The following is a 20,905-nucleotide window of genomic DNA, read 5'->3' as shown; positions in this document are numbered from 1 at the left end:
TTATATCACTAATTTAGATATTGAAATGTCTCTGGTTGCACTCATGGACTCGAGCTTAGTTCTATCCACTGGTCTGATTTTTGTTTGAAGAGCGATTCCAGAATTGCTAGTCTGGAGGGAGCTAAGCAAGTGCAATTAGCTGAAAACACCCAGGAAAGATATTCACACAAAAGGCAGCGGAATTATGGTGTGGGTGGGCATCATTATGAATGGCCTCACTGACCTACATATTTTTTAGCCACTACAATTATAAGTGCTGAGATATAGAGAGATAAGGTTCTTGATCCTTATTCAAAGTTTTGAGGGGTGCAATTTGTTGTAACTTCCTAATGCCCCATCTCATTGCACTAGTGACTGATTATCTTAAGGTGAAAGGAATACAGTGGATAGATGGGCCTGCATATTCTTCAGATTTATAGGTAAGAAAACATGGATGGGAGGCACTAGGACATTGACTTATATGACTGCAGCCCCCAATTTACATTGTCCAAAAGCTTTGGAGCATTATTTGTTTGAAAAAGCATTTTGTTATCATAGAAACTCCTGGAGAATCTAATACACTGAATGAAAAATCACTGCAGAGCTTGCAATTAGGTCAGGGGTGACCACAAACCTTATTAACTTTTCTGCATATGTATAAAAAGTTATAACATCAACATTTGCTTACCTCATTCAGTATCACATTTCCTACGTTTTTGCTGCTCTTAGAAATAGGCAGTTTTGCATTTAAAAAATATATCAGGCATAACAAATTAAAGAGCTTGTGCAAGTTTCATGTTCTTAACTGCGGAGTTATTCAAGTTACATGCATTTTTATAGTTGTTCTTTTAATTTTCCGTGCTACTGTTAAGTTTCTGCCTTTTTCAAGTACATTTTTATTAGTTTAATATAAATTCTTTTAGGGGAAAAAGTATCCACAGCTGCAAATGTTTCAGTGCTTTGTGAAATTGCTGCAGATCTTCCATCAGGCACTTGAGAAATAAAATTTCTTCTCATAGCAGTATCATATAAGCTTCATGCTGTATATAATATATTTATTCTTTCTGTAATTTTGAAAGAATGCTAGAATCTTTAAACTTCTTATGTGTGTTTAAAAACCACAGATTAAAAGAAGGATCATAAAGAAATTTGGGAAACATTAATGAAAAGATGCTTAACACCTGAACTACCATGTAATCCACGATTAGATCACGATAGATTTATTTTTGGGGCCTCATGACTCACCAGTGGGTCACAGCAATGTTCACATTTGTGGCTGCATGTACCTCTAGTGGATCAACTTTTCTGTAGTTTTATATGGGAATATAAATTTCTTTGACTGCAAATCGCTGCTCATATTGGTCCACATTACAAATGTGTGTAATTTTATAAATGTAAATCTTTATTAGTCCTAAAAATGTACAAAGTTCTAAAATTTTGGAAATAATATTCCTTTTGTTTTCTTACAAGATGGTGTTCAAAATATTTAAGTTGCAGTGTTCTGGAAAGCACAAAGTACTGTTCAAAAGTAAATAAAATTAATATAAAATACTATACATAATCACTCGTGTCCTATACATAATAACTTGCAGTTATTTTTTTTCAAATTTATGAATTAATATACTTGGATCATACAGTACCCCTCATGCAGTATACCCTTATGTGTACAGGTACTTAATGTGTTAAATAGAATGTTTTTAGCAAATGTTCATAAAAACTAAATGTGTTTAGCAAATTATTTTAATTGTTCTTTCTTTCATGTAACATCGTCAGTATTAAATTTTTTATAAATTGCATAATGTAAGCTTAGGAGTAATCTCATAAATAGTCCTGATCTAAAATAATATATATTTGCAAAAATTAAGTATATTTTAGAAACATTTCTTTGTGGTGGTATTTTAAAGTATTGTTGAAATTCTAAGACAAAAAAGTTGTTTCTTTCTTTTTTTCGTCCATTTTATTCAGATGCCTGGTATCTGATAATCAACTTTTAGACCTAGATACTGCTATTTCAGAAGTGTAGTAATTTGATGTGTTAGTTTAGACCAGTGTTTCCCAATCTTCTTTGTGCTATACCCCATCCAATCCTCTCTAAAGTTCTTATGTATCCCCTAGCATACACATAATTTTTAATATTCAAAAATTGAATGTTCATGAAAGAAACTTAAATGATAGGTTTTAGGAAAAAATCACAAGGAAATTTAGTGAGCAAATAAAGTAAACTTTCAAAACATATAATGGAGAGCTGACATTCAAGTAAAAAATCATTTTAATGAAAATTTTTTCCTATATTATTTTAAGTATTAGTAATTATTTATTATTTAAATTAAATGAGATCCTTGCACTTGATGTTTGCTACAAACAGATTTTATGTCAGGTTCCAGTTTAGTTAACTTCAGTTTCAAGTCTCAATGTTTTATTATATCCAGTTGATTTCTTTTTTTAACAGCAAATCATTTATGGCAATAAATTTGCATTCAGATAAATATGAAGATGGAAACAGTAACAATCGTTCTTTTGTGCATTTTTTTGTATTTAGGTATTTGATTTTGGTTTACTTGCAAAGCCATGCCGTTGCTCTTTTTATATTAAATAAAATTTTAATTGACTCATCATTTTGCATTTCTGGGAGTTCTTGACACTGCATATTTGAAATATCAGCCAAATCCACTAACATTGGCTGCATCATCCAAGTTGAGAAATGAATTTAGTTCAAATCAGAAAAATCTTTCTTTTAAATCAGCCAATAAAATTTTTAGATGATCCACAGTAACATGTATAGCACTTTCAGTCATTTTACATTTGGAGCCAATGAAACCTTTAGCATTTTTTGTTGTAAATATATGCCTGACATAATTCAATAAAGGTAATGAAATCAAATATTTTCGCTTTTGCATTGAGAAGAATTTTATTTGCTTCTTGAAGTTGTTTATTTAATATATTTAGTTTTTCAAAGGTATCGCCTAACTAACTTACAAATGCCGTAACATCAACCTTTAACAGATTTTTCATTTCAGGTTTGTTGCTTAAAAATAACTAAGAGTATTAAATAGTTCCATAAATCTTTTCAAGCAGTTCCCTTTCAATGGCCATCTTACTTCAGTGTGAAGTATAATTCTCATAGAGTCTTCATTTTATTATTTGCAAAATAACTTGAAAAGATGTTCACATTTAGCACTAGCTTTAATAGTATTGATAAACTTTATAACTGAATTTAGTACTTCATTTAGAACAGGCGAAATGTTTTTAGCTACCAGGTTTTCCCTATGAATAACACAATGCTCAAGAAGCATTTCTGGATTCTTATGTTTCATCAATTTTAAGCAACCTTTTTCTTCCCTATCATATTAGGAGCACCATCTGCAACACAAGATGCTTTATTTTTCATTGGTATATTTGGTATATTTTTGACATCTAAGTAATTTTTTAGCTTATTGTAAATGTTTCTTTGGAGGTAGTGGTGCTTCCTAATGATTTACAGAATAACATTTCTTCAGCAAAATCACCTTCATTAATATATCTTAGTAACTTATAAGTATGGCCTTACTATCTCTCAAAGTTGGTTCATCCATTTGCACCGAAAAGTCTCTTGTTTTCAGCTTTTCAACAATTTATATTTCATTATACTCAATCATTTGATCTATTCGTCTGCTAATAGTATTGTTATTTAGTGGCATAGCTTTATCGTCTTCGTCATCTTTTTCTAGAATAACTTTAAGTAATGCTAATATTGATGGTTTGATTAAATTCTCCTCTATAGTATGACTTTTCCCAGATTTAGTGCTGAGTAATGAAATGTGATAACTAGCCTGAAGAGTATGATTAACAGTCGCATTATGAACAGTAAATAGAGACTTTAATGTTATTCTTTTTTCAAAATTCTTCCTTAAGGTTTGAAAATAATTCAAACCTGAATTAATATGAACATAATGTTTCGACTTCAAATGCGTCTCAAGACAACCTCGTTTCATTGATTTATTGGTCAGACATTGTTGGCATAAAAGAAAAAAAGGTGACTGTACATTCTGTAGGGTGGGTATGAAACCAAATTTTAAATATTCCTCCAAATACTGACAAACTGTTCTCTTGCTTGCACCATTCATTTCAGTAAGGGCTGAAAAAAATAATCAGTCAAAATGAATTAAAAACGTCGTCACACCGCTAAACATAAACAGAGCTGGAAGCAGTTGCCATTCAAGAGAATAATAATAATATACCTGTTGCAGCTCCTACAGTAAAAAATATAATGAATTCATTGGCTGAGATGTTTGAAAAATGTCTGGAAATCGTAATGTGTCAGGTATATAAATGGCCTTTAAAAGACTTGTCCATGTCTACAGCGAAAATTCTTTAGAAAATATTTTAAATGAACCGCAATTTTAAAACTTTTGTACGTATACACTTATTCTTTATTTGTGGGAATAAAAAATGAAATTTCGAAAAATTTTGATTTCTTGAAGAAAATTTGGAAATTTGAACGTTAGTTGTGCTCTTAATCTCTGGACGTGTTATTTTTTGAATTGCGACCCTCAACAATCAAATTGTCCCCCTGTGGGGCATTGGCCCCACGTTGGGAAGTGCTGGTTTAGACTGTCTGCTAATGATTTTGTTTATTATAATCATAATAAATCATTTAGATGTTTTACCTAAAAAGAAATTTTTAATAAAATCAATTCTAATGTGTCTGTTTTCAAAGTTATGCATTTTGATCAGTCTTTCGATGCTAATTGTAAAAGTAAGATTATTTGCATTAAATTTATTTTGCACTTGCTTTTCTGGTAACTTAGCAAATTAAATTAGTATTAAAAAATGGATACATGAAAATATTCAAATAATTGTCTTAAAAACCTTTAGTTTCAATATTTTAATGAATGATTTTTTAAATGAACCTTGTTTTTAATTTTGGTAGTGTAACTTGATTAAGAATCTGTTTTTATGTAAACATTACTTGCATTACTGCTGGATATCTTATCTTGCAATTTTTGATATCCTCATTAATGTTTTTTTTTTTCCTGAATTAATGCAATTATTTTAGTGAAATCATTTAAAGTACTGAAGTATTTATTGAAAGACTAATTACTATTCCATAACATTTTGGATTCCCCCTCTTCTAAACACTAAAATTTATCGTTAGCAAAAATTTATTTAATTTATTTTAAGTATCAAGCATAGCAAATTTAATATCAATGTAAGCATTCTTTAGCAAGTATTTTCAAGATTCTTTAACAACAGTGATAAATCAAATTTATCCATTTCAGAATTATTGTTTTGCATGACAATGAGAACAAAATTTTTTATATGTTGCTGTGATATTTTTGTGTTATAGCAGATACCATGGGGGGATTCTCAACTAAAAACAGTTATGGTACAACCAGAACTAGAACTACACCCCCATTGTGCAAAATTACTTGTTAATTAGGGATTAATGGTGTAATCTACAAGAAATTCTACATACCGTCGCGAGTGCACAGCCAAAGGGTGGACTTTAAAATACCTTGGAACCAGCGAACCAGTTAAGAAGACAGGTTAAGCGGGGCACTGGTTAAGGCGGACACCTAGAGGTAATCCTTTTGGAAGCTATGCGTCTTAACCTTGCCCAATTGGGTGGCTCTAGCAAGTTTTATTTTATTACGTGTCTAAGACCATAAATATCTCTGTCAATATAACAACCAAATGCATTAGGGTGTATCAAAGGGATCCAATGGCTATAGCGTCATTGAGGTAACGAGCCACTAAATTGGGAACCTTGCACTCGAAACCCTAAGGTCGGAGCGGGCTAAATGCCACTAAGGTAGCGAACCACTAAAAGAAACCGTACAGCGCACGAGAATGCACAAAATTAGCCTCCTTTCCCAGAAAAGGCAGAGACCTTATGCGGAAAAACGGAGACCTAACTCTGTAAGTGTACTTGTTACACAAGTGCAGAATTTCACTAGTTTAACGTGAGCCACAAGTGAAATTCACGTCTGCTCAGACACAGGGCTGAACATAATCTTTCAGACCACTTGCGTCATCATAGTGGAGCATTATGGTACAGAATTTGGTACAATTATGGTACAATGCTGATGGAACGAGACGGCTCCCTAAGGTGACCTAAGAGCTGCCAAACGGGATTAGTGCCGCCCCGCCCCGCCCTTGTTTAGTCAACAATGTTGTGACCCCACAGAGCAAGGGCAGACAAGCCCTGCCGAGCCTTACTCTGTCCTGAGAGCTCTCAGGCTTTCTGTGAAGTCTGTTATTATGCCCCCGGGGTTGAGACTGCCTAGGTACAGATCCTAACCAGTACTTCCCTGGCATTCGCCTGAGTCAACCCCCAGGGGGAAGCAATTATGGTACAGAAAAAAGTAGAAGGTAACAAACTTATATTTATTTCTTGTATACAGCTTTTCATTTACATTTATTTCTCACATTTAGTTTCTGGTGCTATTTATTAGATTCATCGATTACTGTTAATGTATTATTTCAGAATGGTTATGTTTCTGTGCAGCAGTGCTGCATAAATTCAGCTAAATATTATTCAAGGTAATTTGAAGCCGTATGTATTATTCTTTCAATAAAAAGCATTTTATCTCATAATAGAACATGGGAAAATTATCATGAAATTCCTTTATGTGTCAATGATGAAAGGATTTCCAAATGCAATGTTAAAAATTGCAGGAAAGAGAAATATTTGTGTTAGGAATTGGTTCTTAAGTTTCTAGCTACCGTTTCTAAAAGTGTTGCAGTTTATTTACTTTTGGATGAAAAAATTTATATCAAGAGGATTAAGAAACAGTTTAAAATGTGCAGAACTTTTATTGACTAAATAGCCTGTGTAAAGTGTTAAGTAAGATTAATTTTTGATCAGTGATGAACTCTCACGATTAATTGGAGAAGTGATTTATTTCGGTTCATAGTGACTGTTATAACACAAAGGTACCATTTTAACTTGTTATCGTATATTGTTTAAAAGTCTTTTTTTTTTTTTTTTTCCCTTTTAGAACATATGTTGGTCCACCTATTCCGTATGATCCAAATTTAACTCCCGAAGAATTAGCTGCAAAGGTAATTTTCATTAATTGTAAAATAAAAATGTTTGTTCTTTAAACTTATAATTAATAATTATTTTAATTAATGTAATGCTTATGTAAAGTTTAGAAAAATATTTTAATATGTAAACTTTGCATTTATTAGATTTTACTGTTTTTAATCTGTAACTAGAAATTATGTATATAATTATTAAAATTGTTTTCAGACTTAGGCTTCATGAAAGAGCTAAATTTAATGTTGTCAGCCTCATTACAGACTTAAAGGTTGGTTGTTGTGTAATAGAGAAGTGCCATGCTGTAGGTTTAATATATGAAGAATGGTGAAAAGTTCCTGAATTTAACATTCTAATACTCTTTTATATACCAATGTGGGGTAGGTGGCACTATGTAGCAATGGCTGTGGAAGAAACTTTTGTTTTGTTGAATTTTCATGTTGTGATTTATTTCATTATATTGCATTGCTTTAATGTAGAGTACTATGCAAAAACAAGAAATTCAGTTAGCATACAAGAAGACAGATTTTACAGTGCACAAAATTGAAACTCTACTTTAGGTCTCATTCGGCAAAAAGACACTGAAGTTTGTATTAAGACTGTCTTAATTCATTATTCTACTAAGAGTTTCAAATGCAAATGGCTTCGTTAGATTTAGCACTTAAAAAAGTTTTAAATTGTTGATAATTTTGCAACTATTGAAGGAAGATTAACTAACTTACAAAAACCTTAACTAATTATGAATTATGTTAATTCAGAACCTGAGGATAACAAAAAGGAAATGTGATTTTTCTAATAAGAAGGCGTGCAAAATAAATAAGGAATTAAAAAAATAAACCTAAATTAGCAATTTTAATAATTTTCCAGATTTTTTATTTACAGGCTCATATTTTCAATTAGAGGTTGCCAAGCTAGGATACTTTGAGGAAGATTCAAATTTTATAATAAAAAAAGTGTCTTAAAAATCGAGTATCTTTTATCTGCTATCTGTTAATGAAGTATCTGTTTATCTGTTGACTGCAGTTTCTGCTGCATAAAATACATAACTGAAAGAAATAAATTTGATCTCATTTAGAAATGCTAAATTGTTTTCTTAAACGCCAAGTGATTACAGCAAAAAATTTGTTCTATGTAAATGAAGTATTTGGTCTTCTAAAAACCGGAAAAGTTCATGGTAAAATTTGCTTATCTGCTTAAAATATTAAAAAAATAGCACCCAAGGGATTCACCATGTTGGTTTCTTGCTGATTTCTTTTCTAAGTGAAAATAACGTAAATAATGCCTTTTTAATACCGACATAGTTCATACATTTCCATACGTGTTAGTAAATGACTTTTGAGATATTAACAATTTATTGATGACAAAATAGAAAACCATAGATACTTCAGGAACATAATAGACTATGGTCAAGAGCATTACAAAATGTACAAATGTTTTTCATTTATGTAAAAAGGAAATATACCAGATGCTTCACGTGATAAAAGGAAAGTTACAGATCATTGCCATTTAATTGTAGAATAGAGAACATCAGCACATAATATTTTCAACAAAAATTATCAAATTCCTAATTTCATTCTTCTGATAATTCATAAATTAGCACAATACAGTGCACATTTATTTATAAAAGAAATTGGATGGGCTAAAAACAATACAGAAATTATTCCAAATACTGAAAGAAAATGTATATCTTTTAGTAAAAAATCGAAAGAATGAAATTGAGGTTTTTATTGAGTTCATTTAAATTTATGTCATCTAGCATTGATAATTTATTGGAAAATCTTAGACTGGAAATGTTTAGAGAAAGCTCAAGATTTTATTCTGGTGGAAAATTAATTCTCTTTATACAAGATGGTATTTATTGTTATGGCTACACGGATTCTGAAGAAAGATATAAGGAAAGAAAGTTCAATAGAATTTGTCAACATTTACATAGTAGTCAGCAGGAAAAAAATAAAATATTGAGATCTTTAATAGACTGTCCTGTTTCAAGTCAACTGACAGAGTGCCACTGTTCTGAACCACCCTGTTGTCATTAAGTCATCTTACATAATAAAATAATAGCCAGAATCATTTTTCAGAAATTTCTTGCAGCACTTAACTCATATACTGTAAAGGACTGTTCCCGCTGGGGTTTATTTGAGCTAATGGACACAGATGACGTAGCTGACCCATCTGCAAAACCAGTTTTTCGCCATAGGGCAGCAAAGTAAAAAATCTGAACTGCAGGCATAGTGGAGCTAGTTGACACATGGAACTGACTCCATTAGCTCAGATAAATCCCAGTGGGAACGGCCCTTAACGCTTGTCCCCCAACCAAAAAATACCTAATTTGCATGTTTGGGAAGAGTGAATCCTAATTGTTAACATTATATGACATTTGTACTGCTGATAACATATGACATTTTTATAGTACCTTCTGCTGATAACATATGACATTTGTATAGTACCTTCTGCTGATGTGGTATGTTTCACCCTATGAATTTAAAGCTCTCCATTCACAGTACACAATTTGCACTGGATTTATGCATTGGAAAATAGTGTAGTTAATTGTCAGTTGATGATATGTATTCAGAGTAGCATCAATGTCAGCTGATAACACTTACTTGGCCCAAATTAATAAAACAATATTATTACTGATTTTGAATATATGTTTTAGTGAAATTGTAGAAGCTTTTGTATAATGTAACACAAAGAATCTGAAGAGGCGAAGTTCTGCCGGAAAAATAAGATTGCAGGGTCAAGTCTTATTAAAATCGAGGTAAATGACCATCTTGCTAAATTGCCGAAATATCGCCAAGCTGCCAGTGGTTTTGGCAATTAATTTTTGTTGTTACATTTGGTGAGAAATCGCCCAAAGTAGCCAAACTTGGCCACCATCTGACGATATTTCAGTCCGGTATCTTTATAACTAACTGATATTGTACTTGATCCTTATATATAACTGTAACCGTATCCGGCCCTTATATGTAACTTCAACCGCCCTCCAGTAATTTTGAAGAATAGAAGTTGCTACGCATCTTTTGACGGCTGGGGGGAAGCTGCATAAGACTGGAGAGAGAATCATTTCTCAGTTTTTAGTTCATAGCTGAATTTGGAATATTGACAAATCATGCAAGCTTTGCTGTTTGGAAAATCTTTCCATTATGTTCTGTTTAATGTACATAGTAGAATGAAACAATAACTACTGATTGTTCTTTTTCATACTTAGAAGAGCCGTAAGTATATTTTTGTGGAAAATTCCAGAATTTTAATGTGCTTCGTTTGGTAAAATAAATTTTATCCTGTCATCAGTTCTGTGTGCATTTAGTCCATCATAATGGGTTGAATTATTATTCAACTCATTATGAACCTGTTATGTGCATTCAATCCATTATGCATGCAACAGGTTCTTGATATCATATGTGGGATTCAATGCCGGAGACAAGAGAGATGGAAGAGCTGCTAAGACAATTGTTGGCAGCCTTTGTTGCATTTAAAGATGAGATGAGAGTCAAAAATCCGTTAAAGAGAAGTAAAAAATCCGTTAAAAAAGAGGTTAAAACAGATAAGAAAAGACGAAAGCGGGTTGGGAAAAGAAAAGTCAGTTCAAGAAAAGATTTAGGTAGTGCAAGAGGAAATTAAAAAAGAAATTAGTGCCATAATAGAAAACAAATTTGAAACTATGGAAGACAGTTCTGATGGTTTCAAATATGTAGCCCTGTCTTCTTGTCTCTCTCGAAAGCTATCCACATATGATGGAAAGAGCTCCTGGCAAGTGTAGAAGACTCAGTTTTCTACAGTGGCGGACGTAAATGGATGGGATTCCCAAGCTAAGGCCTATCACCTCTGCGCTTGTCTAAGAGTGAACGCAGCAGGTATCCTTCAAGCTCTGCCTGAAAACCAGGGGCTAGACTTCAAAGCTCTATCAGAGGGGTTGGAATTGCACTTTGGCGAGAAGTGTTTAAAAGACTTTAGGTAAATTCTCGTGCCAGAAGCATCCGGGATCCGGGGATACAAAAAGGCCCTGCAAATGTCAATTATTTAAAAAGTTGTTTAGTGTATGTCATTGAATTCCAGGCAGTCCAGCAGGGAGCTTGTAGAAATCACCACCCAATGAGAGATGCTCCACTGAGCCAGTTGATAAAGTGACTGCTTGTTTAGATGCTTTAACGTTTCAAGTCAGTGCCTTGAGGTGGAATAGGAGTGACAACAAACTGACCCTAAAATTGCTGGAATTGTGGAAGTGAAGAGGAAAACTGATTTATGGCCTTTCCATGGTGCGAAGATTGCTAGATATTAAGAAGCCCCATTTTAAAGTGTTTCAGATTTCTAGATTTCTGCAATGAGTGGCGGCAATAATGGACTCTTCATCATGGGACATATAAATGGAGTTCCTTGCAGCATGATCATCGGTACAGGAGCCAATATTACCATCATTGGAACAGATCTGGCTCATCAATCGGAAGGTAAATTCATCTAGATGTCGCCTTGTGTTATCTTTAGACTGTCTGAGAATAAAATCAACGTCAATAGAAAATTAAAAGTTAATGTGACATTTGGAAGTTCTACGTTGCTACATTTAGAAGTGACGTTTGGAAGTGTGGTTTGCTACATATGCTATGTGATAGCAAGTATTACAGACCCTTGCATACTCGGATTAGAATTTCTAAGGAAATACAATTTTTCCCTGAACTTTAAGGAATTGAATTCTGCCTCTCCTCTTTGGAATTAAAGGTGTTAAATTCATCTACCAAATAATAGCTCAAGAGAATATCATAATGCCAGCATGAAGAGAATTTTTACTACCTGGATCCATAGAAGTCATTAGGAAAGGTTGTAGGGTTTCCCTTAGTTTGAATAACCAATTATTTAAATTTTGATATCTTTTCTGAACTTCTTATTTCTTTGCCAGGAGCAAATTAAGTTAAGAGAGTATTTAAACAGGCGAAATGAAAAGGTTAGACAGAACGTAAATTCGCTAGTGGAGCACACGTTTGCTATTTTTCCCTCCAGCTGGTAATTCTTAATTCTACGCATTCTCTCCATTTATGAAGTTAAATGCCGGTGTAGGTTGTTGAGTCAGCCTGTTAGCTTTAAATAAATTGTGTAGTCTAGCACTACTATTTACCATCTTGAATTTGTGGTTAAATTATACTTAAAATCCTTGTCGCAAGTGGTCAGTGTTATTGTGAGCACAAAGTACGTGTCTTTATGTTAAAAGAGTTCGAGAATAAAAGGGGTATTTACAACCTTCTTTGAGCTGCTATTCTTCATGCCTGTGTGAGAAGTCACCAGTCTTCCTACTAAGATCTTGATACTTCCATATAGCCAAAAGAACAGTCTTACAAGGTGAAGTAGTTGCAGCATATAATCTAGTGACCTTCGTTAAACGAACCAGTAGTCTCCCAGAGTCTGTGTCTTTGAAGAGCCTAACATCAGAGTTATTGCAGAAGGCGGCAGATTGCAAACTAAGAGATGAAGAGAGAAAATGCTGCAGAATGTGTTATTTCAGAATTTAAAGGTGTTTTCTTCTGTGCATCTTCTGATGTAGGTCAAATATGTTTGACACAGCATAAAATTGATACAGGGGATTCTCCACCAATCAGTCAACATCTAAGGCATCTATTAATTGCTAAACAGGAAGAAGTAAGGAAACTTCTGAAGGACATGCAGAAAAGTGATGTTATCGAGCCTTTGGCAAGTCCTTGGGCCTTTCCCATCATCTTGGTCAGAAAGAAGGATAGTTCATTTAGATTTTGCGTTGACTGTCGCTGGTTGAACGTCATCATGAAGAAACACAGCTAGGCTGTTCCTGGAAATGATGACATTCTGGATACTCTTTCTAAAGCAAGTAGTTTTTGACGCTTCATTTGAAGAGTGGAAATTAACCGGTAGAGATACAAATTGATCGCCGCAAAAAGATGACATTTACTTTTGGAAAAGTATGGTAGTTCAGGGTGATGCTGTTTGGATTATGTGATGCGCTGGCAACATTTGAACATTTCATGGAGACCGTGCTCAGATGTCTTTCCTATGAGGCCTGTCTGATGAGTCTAGATGATATCATCGTCATTGGGAAAAGTTTTGAAGTGGATTTTGAAATTAGTAGGAAGGTGCTTCAGAAATTGAAGAAAGCTAATCTAAAGTTAAGTCCTCCAAATGTAATTGTTCCTACAGGAAGTGACTGAGACGGCAGAGATGACATGCCAAAGCCATCTCTGCCAAAGGTGTGTGTACGTATCCAGAAAATGTTTCTGCATTTAAACATTGGAGATGCCCCGAATACATCCATCAAGACCAGAGAGAATATGAGTTCTCAGTTTCTTAGTCCATAGCGTAAGTTCAAAGTATTAAGAGATTGTGCGAGCTTCCCTTTTTCAATATACTTTCAATTGTGTTGGTTTTAACGTTCTTAATTTGAAATGGTAACTACTGATTGTGTTCTGTCATACTGAGACGAGCTGTAGGTGTACTTTTTATGAAAAGTTCCAGAACATTAAAGTGTTTCTTGTGGTAAAATAAATTTTAACAAGCTGTCATCGGTTCTTTGTGCATTCAGTAGACTACGAACCCATATGCATGCAACAGTATATTCAAACTATTAAGTCACTGTTTAAGAAATTACTGCTGAATTGTAATATTTCAATTGTATCAAATCACCTTTTTTTATTGAAAAACTGGAAATACAGGGTGGCCAAAAACTGTCTTGGGAAAGTAACTGAAATCTTGACATAGAATATACCCTTGTTTATGAACAGAAGCATTTTCTTTTACTGAAAATGCAAGAAAATGCTTAAAATGGCCACTTGTGACGTCGATGTAACCATCTGTTACTGTCACATGTCTGTGCATGCTCATCTATCTCTCTTATGTCCTGTTTCAACTTCTTTGCTATGCCTTTATATATGAGTAAATGAGTTATGCAAACATGTTTAGTTACAGTTGAATGCAACACAAGTGTGCTCATGATAAAACTGAACATGTTCACAGCTGAATGTTATGCAAAGCGCAGTTTGCGGAAAATTTTTGCAGAACTTTGCGCAAGAGTCTAAGAACGGAAGTGTTTTGAAAAACCCTTCAACAAAGTCTTGAATGCAAGACTTGGTGACAAAGTGGTGCGAAACAGGCTCTGTAGCAAATAAAAAGGGTAAATATCCTAAAATAGTGTGAACACCAGAAAACAGTGATGGAATAAAGGAAAACCCTTGAACAAAACCCAATAACATTGCAACGCTCTTATCTGCACAAGTAGGATTTAAGAGCACATTGTCACAAGTGTATGAAGTGTTTGGTGAAGAGAGGACAATCAAGAGATGCAATGCATTCTCCTGGCCATCTCGATAGCCTGATCTCACATGGGGGACCCTGTATTTTTTACCACTGGGGCAAATTGAAGGCTCAGGTGTACTGAAATAATTCTCAGACATTTGAATATGTGGCGTTCCGACAGATACTTCAACTTCTATTCATGAGATGGCGCCACGTGTAAAATCCAGTTCTTAATCGGAGCAGCAAAGCGACATCTTTACTCACTCAGACTTCTCGTCACACAACGGTATGCGAAGGTAGCATGAACTGTGTTCCGAGCTCTGTGTTGATCTCTTCAATGTAATTTAAATTGTAATTTAGTACTTAATATATTTTTTTTGTTATAAGAGATTGTCTACTCTTATTTTCTTTAATTATATCATGCATTAAGCACACATGACCACCAAAAGTGGTGACCTTTTGACTGAGCACGCTACTGAGAATGGATTTTCAACGACCCTAAGCCACGTGCATCCAAGGCATTCTGAAGAACTGACTAAAAATAACAACGAATATGGACATTAAACGTATGCTACAACGTACCCCTTCAATTATTTCTAGAAGTATTGATATATATTGCTTGTGTTTTTTTCAAAGTCGTGCATATCATCGCAAGGAGCTTCAGCAAATCATCAATGTGATCTGTTCCGTTCCGCTGACTTCGCCGTCGTGCAATAATTCTTCGATCATTCAACTTTTGTGACAAATGTGCTACAACAGTGATTTTCCCTGAATGTGCTACATCAGTAACTTTTGTGCAACGTGCTACGGCAAAATTCTTCCCTCAGTGTTCGAAAGTAGTGATTTTTTTTTCCCATGTGCTACAGGAGTGATTTTCTTTTCCTTCGAAAGTGCCTTAGCAGTGTGAAGTGGTGATTTTGTGTGTGCGCAATACAAAATGAACGCATCATTTTTTTTTCTCAAATAGGGGTTTCTTTTCAAATGCATTTCGGTAAAATATTATTTGTGTGTGTAATTGCTGACCCTGTGTTATTTGTGTGTGTATCGTTACGTAAATTTTTTCTGCATGGTTAAAATATTTATTGTCATCATGGTAAAATATCAATAGTGTATCCTCATCCAACAATATTTGTGCTGTTAAGTGTTTATTAATTAAAGTGAAAATTATCTATCAGAATGCCCGACGATATTCCACCAGAGCCACAAATCACACGCGTTGCGGTGAAGCCACCGCCTTTCTGGAAAAATAATCCTTCATTGTGGTTCGCTCAGATCGAAGCACAATTTTCTATCGCTCACATTAGTGAGGATTCTACAAAATTCAACCATGTAGTTGCAGCAATTGAGTCTGATATTCTGAATTCAGTGCATGACTTAATTCTTAAACCACCTGATTGTGATAAATACTCCAAACTGAAACAGCGGCTCATTGAAATCTATTCAGAAAGTGAATCTTCAAAAATACGTACTTTACTACAAGGACTTGAACTTGGAGATCAGCGACCTTCATACTTGCTGTCACGAATGCGTGATCTGGCAGGAAGCCATTTTAGTGACGACTTGTTGAAGTCACTATGGCTTTCGCGTCTCCCTAATAACATACAAATAATTCTTGCTGCTTCCAATGAAGATCTAACCCGTTTAGCAGCAATGGCTGACAAAATTAATGAACTTGTTACTCCAGCTTATGTCAGTGCTGCTAATGCTGCACCTTCCAGTTCATCCCTCGAACAAAAAGTGGCTGAATTGACCAAAAAAGTATCTGAACTCTCTACAAGTCTTCATGCTTCACGGAGATACAATCGATCAAATCAGGGCCCACGTAATAAATTTCGTGCCCGAAGCAGGAGTCAATCTCGTCATAATACTCGAACGCAGTACAAAGAACCCACAAGTGGCATATGTTTTTATCATATGAATTTTGGCTCTCAAGCTCGCAAGTGTGCCCCTCCATGCACTTTTGTACAAGCGGGAAATTAAATGGGCGGTCTTCTGCTGGCCAACAGAATGTCCGCCACATCGACAGAATAGTACTGGCTGATCGTTCAACTCAGTTATGTTTTCTAGTAGATACTGGAGCTGACATATCAGTGCTCCCGAGAACTAAAACAAATGCTCACCAACTTAATAAACTTGTACTGTATGCAGCCAATGGTACCCAAATTGCAACCTACGGCACCAAACTATTGACACTTGATTTAAACTTGCGCCGGACTTTCAACTGGCCTTTTATTATTGCGGATAACTCAAGCAATTATTGGTGTCGACTTCTTGACACATTTCCACCTTCTAGTGGATGTCAAGAATAATTGCTTAATTGATGCTACAACTCAGCTGACATCACAGGGCCAAGCTTCTCACATATCAAACGTACCTACCAACATAAGTGTTTATCGGGCAGCACACGGTTTCATCGGTTATTAGCAGAATTCCCTGACATTTTAAACCCATCCAAATCAGGGCAGCATACTCATCAGCCAGAAGTGTATCATCATAGAGATGCATTGCATCTCTTGATTGTCCTCTCTTCACCAAACACTTCATACACTTGTGACAATGTGCTCTTAAATCCTACTTGTGCAGATAAGAGCATTGCAATGTTATTGGGTTTTGTTCAAGGGCTTTCCTTTATTACTGTACCATTGAAACACATGGTCCACCTGTATTTTCCAAGCCTCGTTGTCTTTCTCCAGAGATGCTAAAAGCTGCTCGCAAAGAATTTGAATTCATGCTAGCACAGGGAACCATTCGCCCATCTAAAAGTCCATGGGCCAGTCCACTTCACATGGTTAAAAAGTCTAATGGTGACTGGCGGCCTTGTGGAGATTATCGTCGACTTAATGCCATCACAGTCCCTGACAGATATCCAGTCCCACATATCCAAGACTGTACCCATCTTTTTCATGGAAGAAACATATTTTCTACCCTCGATCTTGCCAGAGCATATCATCAGATCCCAGTGCATGCTGAAGATGTGCCCAAGACCGCAGTGACTACACCATTTGGCCTCTTTGAGTACTTATATATGCCATTTGGCCTTCACAATGCTGGCCAAACATTTCAGAGTTTCATACACCAAGTACTGTCTGGCCTCGATTTCTGCATTCCATATTTTGATGATATCCTGGTTGCATCTACAGATGCGGAAGAACATTTTCAACATCTGCGTCAGATTTTCACTCGCCTTAAAGATCATGGATTAAAACTAAATCCATCCAAATGTGTACTTGGTCAACCCTCAGTTTCCTTTCTTGGATGTCTTATTACCCAGAATGGAGTTAAACCTTTACCGGAAAGAGTCAAAGCAATTAACGACCTACCTCAGCCCAAAACCATCTCTGAACTGAAGCGTTTTCTAGCAATGTTAAATTTCTACCGACGCTTTCTGCCAAATGCCGCAAAAACACAAGCCTGCCTACATGAGTTTCTGAAGAATAGCAAAAAAAAACGATCAACGAGCTGTCCCTTGGACTGAATCTGCATCTGCAGCATTCGTGCAATGCAAACACGATCTGGCAAATGCAGCCACACTTTCTTATCACTCACCTAGTGATCAGCTCTCTATAATGGTAGATGCATCTGACAACGGCCATAGGAGCAGTGCTTCAAGCCCATACCACTAAAGGACTTTCCCCAATGGCATTCTTTTCCAGAAAACTTACTACTGCAGAAAGGAAATACAGCACATATGACAGAGAGCTACTTGCTGTGTACTGTGCTGTTAAATACTTCCGGCACAACTTGGAAGGACACGACTTCATCATTTTCACCGATCATCGACCATTAACCTTCGCTTTTAGAAAAAACTGTGACTCATGTTCTCCTCGTCAGCTTCGACATCTGGATTTCATCGCCCAGTTTAGTACAGATATCAGATATGTCTCTGGTACTGATAATTGTGTCGCTGATGCCTTGTCTCGGGTAAACAATATCAACCTCACTACCCCAGATTTCTCTGAAATTGCAAAAGCTCAATTGCATGATGAGGAACTCAAGAACCTAATCTCAAATCCACAAACCTCCCTTCAGTTACAACCGCTGCACATTGATCCAATGCTTAAAATTTACTGTGACATAGAGAACAATAGAATACGTCCCTATATTCCTGCCAATTTTAGACGTGAAGTGTTTAATGCCTTGCACAATTTGGCACATCCTGGAATCCGTGCGACCAAAAAGCTGATCGCAGACAGATTTGTCTGGCCAGCAATGAATCAAGACATCACAGAATGGACTCGTTCATGTATTAGATGTCAACGGTGTAAAGTATCCCGTCACACTCACAGCCCCATTCAACAATTTAACCTTCCAGCAAGACGCTTTGATCATGTGCACTTGGACTTGGTTGGCCCATTGCCTCCTTCAAATGGTTACACTTACCTCCTCACTTGTATTGATCGGTACACAAGGTGGCCTGAAGCCATTCCTATTGAAAATATATCCGCTGAAACTGTAGCTCGAGCATTCATCTCCCAGTGGCTTTCAAGATTTGGCATGCCTACCACCATCACTACTGACCAAGGCCGACAATTTCAATGTCACTTGTTCGCATCCCTCACCTCTCTTCTTGGCATTCGCCATATTCGCACAACACCATACCATCCATCTGGAAATGGCATGGTGGAACGCTCTCAAACAAGGTCTGAAGTGCCACAGTAGCACACACTGGACAGAAGCCTTACCCCTAGTCTTGCTTGGTCTTTGCACAGCATTCAAAGAAGACATTGGTAGCACTTGTGCTGAAATGTTATATGGTGCAACCCTTCGTCTGCCAGGTGAATTCTTTCACCCAGAATCTACTCCAGTTATCGACCCTCCAACATTCCTTCAACGTTTACGTGAGACCATGAGCAATATCTCGCTAACCCCAGCATCTTCGCATAACCAGCCAAGCTATTTTGTACATCCTGCGCTTGAGACATCTCCGCACGTATTCGTGCGCAACGATGCAATTAAGCCAACTTTAACACCTTCATATGATGGTCCATTCAAAGTTGTCAAACGAACACCGAAACATTTCACCATCATCTGCAATGGCAAACAATCAGTGATTGGAATCGATCGTCTCAAACCAGCATTTCTAATGCAAGATCCAACAACTTCCTCATCAACATCACTCCCGGAAGAAAGCTTACATCCCGTTAAAGAGCAACCTAAAACTACCAGATCTGGAAGAAAGGTTAAATTTAACCCAAAGTACTTATAACGTACCGATGGTACTTGGGGGGGAGTACTGTGGCGTTCCGACAGATACTTCAACTTCTATTCATGAGATGGCGCCACGTGTAAAATCCAGTTCTTAATCGGAGCAGCAAAGCGACATCTTTACTCACTCAGACTTCTCGTCACACAACGGTACGCGAAGGTAGCATGAACTGTGTTCCGAGCTCTGTGTTGATCTCTTCAATGTAATTTAAATTGTAATTTAGTACTTAATATATTTTTTTGTTATAAGAGATTGTCTACTCTTATTTTCTTTAATTATATCATGCATTAAGCACACACGACTACCAAAAATAGCTACAGCAGAACATTGAAAATGCTATTACTGCTACCTGTGTCTCATAGTTTGATTAATCGGCCATAGCGCTGCATTGACATAAACAGTGGCCATTACCAGCATTTTCTGATATGGGAAATTCTCCTGTTTAACAAAAAGGGTCAATTCTACGTAAATCTCATAAATGCTTTCTGGGCCAATTTTATTTTAGCCACCATGTATATTGAATTATCAAAACATTTGTTTCCTCAGTTGTGTTTCATACTGTCGGTTAAGTTTAGTTGTTTATATATGTTTTAGATTGTTTATATAAGGATAAAAATTATCCTATCTTCATATGGCCTGCAGTTAGTTCTTAAGTCAGCAACATTTAATTTCTTTTTCAGTTAAACCCAAGTTTGAGTCTCTTGTGAAGGAATGGTATTCTAAAACCGCTGTAAGTAAACCTACTGGTTTTAGAATCCTCTTCCTTCCCTGCATATTTTTAATGTAGGGAAAAGTGATTCTAAATGATGAACTAACTATGGAAAAATTTTTACTTATGCGAGTCATTTATAATTTACATACTGAACTGATATTTAATTTTAAGACATGCATCCACTGTTAGTTTTTTTCATAATCCAGTGAAAACATATTGAATATTACAATACATATATGTAAGCATATGTGTGTACTCTTGTTTGCATACACATACTTATATGTGCAGATATTTATATATACTTAAAATGCTCCTGTAAAAACAAATATTTCTCTTAGATGACTGAAGCCACAAAATGCTAAATTTCTTCATGGGTTTTGTTTTGTTTAGATGAATGGGCGGTTTGTGTGGGATATCTGTGGTTTTTTCCCATAAGCCACTGAATGTCAGCCAATTCAGTTAAGAAGACCTTATTGAAGTGTCTCTCATCTTTATTAGATAATCTTTGCATGCTTTTCTTAATTATAAATCCAGTCCAGTCTTAATGTATTTCAAACTGTAGCTTACATACAGCATTCGTTATTTAATGATGACTGGAAGAATATTAATTTTAATTGTGGATTTATGGATAAAATAATGATCAATACTTTTCTGCCTAGGAAATGAGTTAAAATTAATCTGTCGATACGTTTTGTCTCTGACAGAAGCATCTCGAGTTCAAACTGCTTAACCTTTTGCC

The 20,905-nt window shown here is 35.5% G+C and overlaps 1 protein-coding gene across 3 annotated transcripts in view; it reads left to right on the top strand.

Annotated features, from left to right (window-relative positions):
- Nucleotides 1-20,905, top strand: part of LOC118204065 (DGAT1/2-independent enzyme synthesizing storage lipids-like) — an 84,920-nt gene that overhangs the window by 50,443 nt on the left and 13,572 nt on the right. For all 3 annotated transcript variants that reach the window (XM_085825317.1, XM_035376386.2, XM_085825318.1), the window contains one exon: nucleotides 6,960-7,023. In XM_085825317.1, the coding sequence (XP_085681443.1) occupies nucleotides 6,960-7,023 (64 nt within the window). The remainder of the gene's footprint in view (nucleotides 1-6,959; nucleotides 7,024-20,905) is intronic.

This window comes from Stegodyphus dumicola, chromosome 10, assembly GCF_044657685.1.
Source record: "Stegodyphus dumicola isolate Sdum_Otavi_A_Nest chromosome 10, ASM4465768v1".
Lineage (NCBI taxonomy): Eukaryota > Metazoa > Arthropoda > Arachnida > Araneae > Eresidae > Stegodyphus > Stegodyphus dumicola.
The sequence above is the reverse complement of the archived record's forward strand: the minus strand, read 5'-3'. Positions and strand labels throughout refer to the sequence as shown.